The 6,000-nt window shown below is 47.4% G+C and overlaps 1 protein-coding gene across 1 annotated transcript in view; it reads right to left on the bottom strand.

Moving 5' to 3' along the window:
* Positions 1 to 6,000, bottom strand: part of magi2a (membrane associated guanylate kinase, WW and PDZ domain containing 2a) — a gene marked incomplete at its 5' end in the record, with an annotated part of 224,561 nt that overhangs the window by 31,655 nt on the left and 186,906 nt on the right. Inside the window, 3 exons of the mRNA XM_083906759.1 lie at positions 232 to 363; positions 4,660 to 4,842; positions 5,439 to 5,726. Of these exons, the coding sequence (XP_083762885.1) occupies positions 232 to 363; positions 4,660 to 4,842; positions 5,439 to 5,726 (603 nt within the window). The remainder of the gene's footprint in view (positions 1 to 231; positions 364 to 4,659; positions 4,843 to 5,438; positions 5,727 to 6,000) is intronic.

Below are 6,000 nucleotides of genomic sequence, written 5' to 3'. Positions count from 1 at the left end.
GCTGAGGCTTTTTATTTGCGACCCTAGCAGCTCTCTGCTCGCTCCGCTGGCGTCACGTGTTGAAGCAGAACCAGTTTTCTGTTTTACTGGACGCTTGGCAGTGCCTCCCTGATTAGCTACTACAGCAGCCACATATAAATCTGTGGTTTTACATGGCAGGATTTAGACGGATATAAGATCTGCAATCATCACACGACGAAAGGGCGAGAGGCATTTTGTTTGTCGCTGTACCAGCGTTTACAAAACGACATCTGAAGCACTCGAAAAGAGCGATATCTCTTCCAAGAGTTTGCTCCTCTCCAATTCTGGATAAATGGATCTGACGCTGTTTGATTTTCCACTCGTCCTCAAACACGGTGTAATCTGCGAGCACGCGGAACAAAATTCAGTCGTACTTTGAGTTGTGACGACAACACACAAATAGAAACAACTATTTTCCACGTCTCTGCAATCAAGCACCCATTGTTTTTCGAGAAGATGATCGATTTCTGCAAGCTTCCGTGGTAGTTTGTAGGAAACAAAACAACAAAACACACAAAAGTAAGAATCTTTTTTAACGTCTGCTAAACGGTCACGTTCATCTTCTGAGTCCACGGAGATAAAGCTCTCGGTGAGGTCTTTAAATGATCGTCCACAAATCCCATCCAGGTGTCACGGATTCCTCAAAAACATCAGTAAGCAAAGCACGGGGAACTCTCCGCAGAGCTTTACACCGGAGCTACTGTAATTCAGAGGAAAAACTGACCCCGTCGAGAGGATAAAAGGCAGGAAAAATGAACACATCAACACAGGAAGCACCGAAACACACACTCTCTCTCTTTCTGTCCCCATCCTTGATACAACCTCGTACAGCATATCCTAAACCACACTGACCTAAACACCACGCTCATTGTACCCAAGGCCCCACCGCGCACTCGCAGCTGCTACTTCATCTTCCATCGTCCCATCCTCGCATATTACGTACGACACATTCATCTCCGGGGTCCACTGTGATATGAAATATATGTCGCGTTACATATAACGCTCGTATTTGTGTTTAAAAGCAGCTGTGAGGGGGAGGATGGGCGTTTCATTGTCGCCCGTATTGATTGCCGTTCGATGTAAACAACAGCGATGAACGGAAGATTAACGCCCCTTATTCGTCCTGGTGGCTGTAATTTATTTGCTTAATCGCGCCGAGCTCGACGTGGATGGAGAGAGTTAGCTCCGATCCCGAGGTAGTTATTCATGTCTTTATTGCCGCGCAAAGGCCTTAAGTGTTTTCCTATATTTCTAAGGGAAGGACATTTAACGTTGCCGTCGGTGGAATGCTTTAATTAACATCCGTGTTAAATAGTGTTGTGAAAGTGTTTGGCTCAGTGACGCACGGGGGGGGGGGGGGGGAGGGGGGCTCAGCAGTCTCATTCCAGGGTCTGGATCCTGTGAAGTGCGGATGTCGTCAAAATGGCAAGAAACCTGAGTTCTGGATCCTCAGGATTCACGAGGTCTGGGTTTCTCACTGTGAGCGAGTTGCAAGCGCTTCTGCACACATGCAGAATTAGGACACAAACTCTGGGGAGGAAACGTGGAAGAGAGGGAGGACGGCGAGGCAGACATGGAGACTAAGAGCTGAAGGGAGGACGCTGCTGTGAGGTGATTTGTGAGTGTGCATGAAAAGAGGGGGCTTCTAGGAGGCGGAGGGAGGATCGGAGGATCACCCAAACTTGTTTTTATAATCCAATTATTGTCAGGACAAGCTTTTTTCATCATCTGTGGATCTGTTTTGGTCTCCTCCGACTGGTCAAGTCGCTGTTAACATCCAACGTTTTCTCTGGGAACCACCTGGGGACCTCTTCATTGTACCCTCGTGGTCCCTTAGACCTGCTATTGATAACCGTTGTTCAAACTACTGCCACTAATGGTCTCTGTCCTGTGGGCGAACAGAGAATCAGATGTTCACTGACAGCTATAGATCGGGACGGGGGTTGGACTGGATGTAAATGTGATGATTCTGTCACAGGTGTAAATCTTTGAGGCTAAAATGGGGTGAATTCCAATTCCTTGCTTAACCCTCAATCTCAAAAACGTGCGCTCCCTCTAGTGCAAGTGCTGTCCCCGATTCTCAGAAAAATTAAGTTGAGGCGCAAGTTTAAGCGCTGTATCGCCCTCAATATTGAGATTTTCCAAGACCACCCGTGGGAGCAAGGGCTACCCAGAATGCATTGCGTGTTTTCACATCACAAAGACGGCGCCGAAAGCAGCGAAACGAGTACGCTACAAATGAAGTATTTTCTTTGTTAATAGAGATATAAAAATGATGAAAACCATTGTATTATCTTAGTTTAGGCCCATATTATGGATTACTGACGTCATTGTTGCGCAACATTTAATTTTATTTTACGATCTTTTGTCAATAGTCGGCCGGTGCGGACAATCGATCGTTTGCTATTGTTTACTTTTCAATAAGCCGTGGTGTGTGGTAACTGTCAGCTGAATATGTCCGTGGTTGTGGTATTTGTATGAGTATCATCTTATAACTAACTGACAACCTAATAACTTGACTGACAAACGGATCGTAATAAATAATCCTGACGTAAATGTGTTCTTCTTCTTCTTCTTTTTTTGGAGTTGACAGACTGGACGCAGCTTTCGCGTTATTCTGCCCCCTACAGTCTGAAGACGTATCTGCATTTAAGGGGTGTCCCATTTCTAAGTGACAAAATAACCCTCAACACTTGGTTTTGAGGGCCAGTTAAGATTAAGGGTTAAGCTTGAGGGTTAAGATAGGAATTGGAATTGGCCCTTGTTGTCCCCCATTTTTCCTTTCACCCCAACCCATCTAGGCAGATGGCCTCACATCTTTGATTCTGATTTCTTCTTGTTGTTTTTTCTCTCTCCACTGATGCCTGGTGCTTGCTCATTGTGTGAATTGTTGGGCTTCTCTGCTCTGCATGTTGTTGTCAATGATTTGGCGCTATACAAATAAAACTGATTCTTGTTCTTCCATGGCTGTGCACATTTGGTATCTTCTGAACCACCGTCAAGCGCTTACAGGCCCACGTGTGATCCGTCGAAGTGACTTTGACTTTGACCACCAAACGCTCATCAGTGCCTCCTTGAAATCAAGTGGACGTTAGAGCCAAATATGAAAAATCCAACCCCCCCAAGGCATCCCTAAGATATTTAGTTCACGAGCATGTACAGATGGACGGACAGACGGACGGCCTGAAAAAATAATTCCTCCGTCTATAGTCGTGGCTGGCGCGAAGGCATAAAAGACATTTATGACCCAGTGTTCTGAGGGAAGTGTGTTAACTACAAGGTCGTGGAACCGTTCCAGCACGTTTTCTGAAGGAGAATATAGCAGCTTTCGCTAATGCGTGATAAATGAGCTCTAGAACCTGGGCCATTCGCTCTCGTGTTTACAGATCAAAAATGTCACGCCCGCGCGCCGATCACGGTAACCCAACCTGATCGCTCTATTCCCTCGACTTTTACTGTAGCTGCTATATATGTGTGTGTGTGTGTGTGTGTGTCGACGCACATATGCCGCAGTCCAACAACCCCCTGTGGCCACAACCAGCAGCGTTCAAAGAAAGAGTCCTTTCATGATTAATGGGGGGGAACAAACCTCTGCAGTTGGTGCACATCCATAAACACGGACGCATACACCACAAGCACTATTCACGTGTGTGTATGAATGGTTAAAAAGCATTAAGTTTCATCATCTGAAGAAGAAACCAACTTCTATTTCTCCAAGTATTCCTTTGTTTCTTTGACAAACTGTAAACTGTTCTGCACTTAACCTCAATTCCTTTGAACATAATACAGAAACTGCAGGAGTCAAACTCTCAGGGAGAAAAGGGCACAGGTGTGAAGGTCATTTTAACATCTTTTCTAACAAACGGTACGTGTGGACGTCCGCGTACATGTGGCCGACAGTGTCACAAAGCGGGCGAACAAATGTGTCCTTCCATTCCAGAGCAACGGAGGCTCCGACGGATGAATCCCCTGCAAGGATTCGTTGAATGCAAAAGATTTAAAGACCTTCAAACTTTGACCTTCTGCGACTTACACAACGACTGAAACCCTGCTCATTAATCATGAATTCGGCTGCATCGTTTGTTGCCTAAACTATATACGCCACAGACATCGGGGAAAGGTTGAATGTTCCAAACAGGAGTGCAAGTCAATCATAATATCGCAATATGTTGTGCAAATGTTGCAGCACAGGCGCAAGAGAATCAATCGCGTTTACGCATTAAAGGTGCATTACGTAATAAATCTAAAGCAACTGGCCATAAAATCCTCCTAATATGTCACAGAGACTCAGGAATAATGTTCATATAACAAACTGAACTCACCAACAACAACAGTACAGACAAAATATTTACCAGTCTCTACCAATCTACCAATCATTGCAGTCAGTAGAGTCTCAGCAGCCGAGCAACCACGGGTTGCCAGTTACGTCAGAAAACGAAACCTGAAACCTAAAAGACCTCGGTATTTTGAATTTGAATGTAGTAACCGTTTTTGGCCACATTCTGACATATGGCACCTTTAAAGTGAAAACAAGACATCGTCCAAAACGTTACCCGAACCCGAACGCAGACAACAATGTGACAATCGCGGGAAAATACCAATAAGAGAATGTGTTTTTGTTTAGAACTCTGGGCTTACCTGTGGCCATCTTCCCGTCGCCTGCAGCCGGCCCGTCGGGGATGACGCTCTTGACCTGGAGGAACTCGTCGGGCTCGTCGCCTCCGATTATGGTGAAGCCGAAGCCCATGTTGCTCTTCTGGAGCGCCGTGGACAGGAAGCTGCCTTTGAGCTGAGTGGGGTCTCGCGTGAACAGCGGCTTCTCTGTAAACAAAGAAAAAAAAGGACACGTAATCGACATTATTGACGGTAAATCGCTAGAAAAGGTCTGATATTCGTGGGTAAAGCTTATCCGGGAGGATTTGGGTTGTAGCCACGGGGAAAACTGGCAGGGTACGATCTTAAGGGCTGGAAGATGCAGGTGCGGCTTTGGCAAAGTAAAAGAATATCCCCTCCTGGGATAGGGGTGCTGGGGTACGGTGTTGCAGAAAAGGGACGCGGAGAGAATCTTCAGGTCTTCAATCCAATGCAAAAAAAAGCAGCAAAATGACATGCTGTCAGTCAGGGATCAGATCCAAGGGTTAGGGAAGAAGTGGGAGATGACTGCAGGAAGGAGCCTCCTGAGGAGGACGAGGAAGAGGAGGAAGAGGACGTAGTGTACAGGAGTTTACATCCTCCGTTTGCCCTCGCCGATCCAGACCGTGCGATTACAGGATAAGACAAAACACGTCATGGTGGGGAAGCTTGCTTACAAGCTAGCATGCTTAGTCAAACTAGCGCAAAAAGCAGCCATGACAGCAACATGGAGGGGGGGTAGGGGTGGAAGGGGAGGCCTCCTTTTCCTGTCTTGGCCTACTTACTGACAAAGTGCCACAGGGAGAGGGCGCTACACACAGGCTGCTCTAGCACCACGGTGGTGGTGTGAAGCTGGTTGTGTTGGTGGTGGTGGTGTGGGTGAGGGCACGTCGTCATCCGCCGAGTCAGAACGTGCCGGAGCGGGGAAACGTCGGCGGAGGACGATACGCCGGCGGTGGCGGCGGCGGCGGCGGCGACGACTCCGCGGCCCAGAGCCGGCGAGCGGGGGAGGTCGCAGAGGCTGCGGCAGCGCTCGGGGGATCTGAGGAGGGTGGCACAGGGACTGGCATCCTCTACGGGCATCAGAGGAGGAGGAAGGAAGGAAGGAGATAGAGCCTCAGTGGAATATAACACAGAGTCGGGCTCTGCACTCCACTACTACGTTACTACGGAAACAAACCTCCAGTCCAGACAGAGTCCTTTTTTTTTTTTTTTTTTTTTTTGCTGCTGCTGCAGAGTGAGTGCTGGAATCAGGCAAAACAGTCATTAAAGCAAACATTTTCACTGTGGAATCAGAGAACTATTAATAAGAACAACAGGTATCATGACCAGGCCCCGGCAGCACTC

This window comes from Microchirus variegatus, assembly GCF_963457635.1.
Source record: "Microchirus variegatus genome assembly, chromosome: 20".
In the NCBI taxonomy this organism is placed as follows: Eukaryota; Metazoa; Chordata; class Actinopteri; order Pleuronectiformes; family Soleidae; genus Microchirus; species Microchirus variegatus.
Note: the sequence above shows the minus strand (reverse complement) of the source record. Positions and strands in the feature narration are given on the sequence as shown.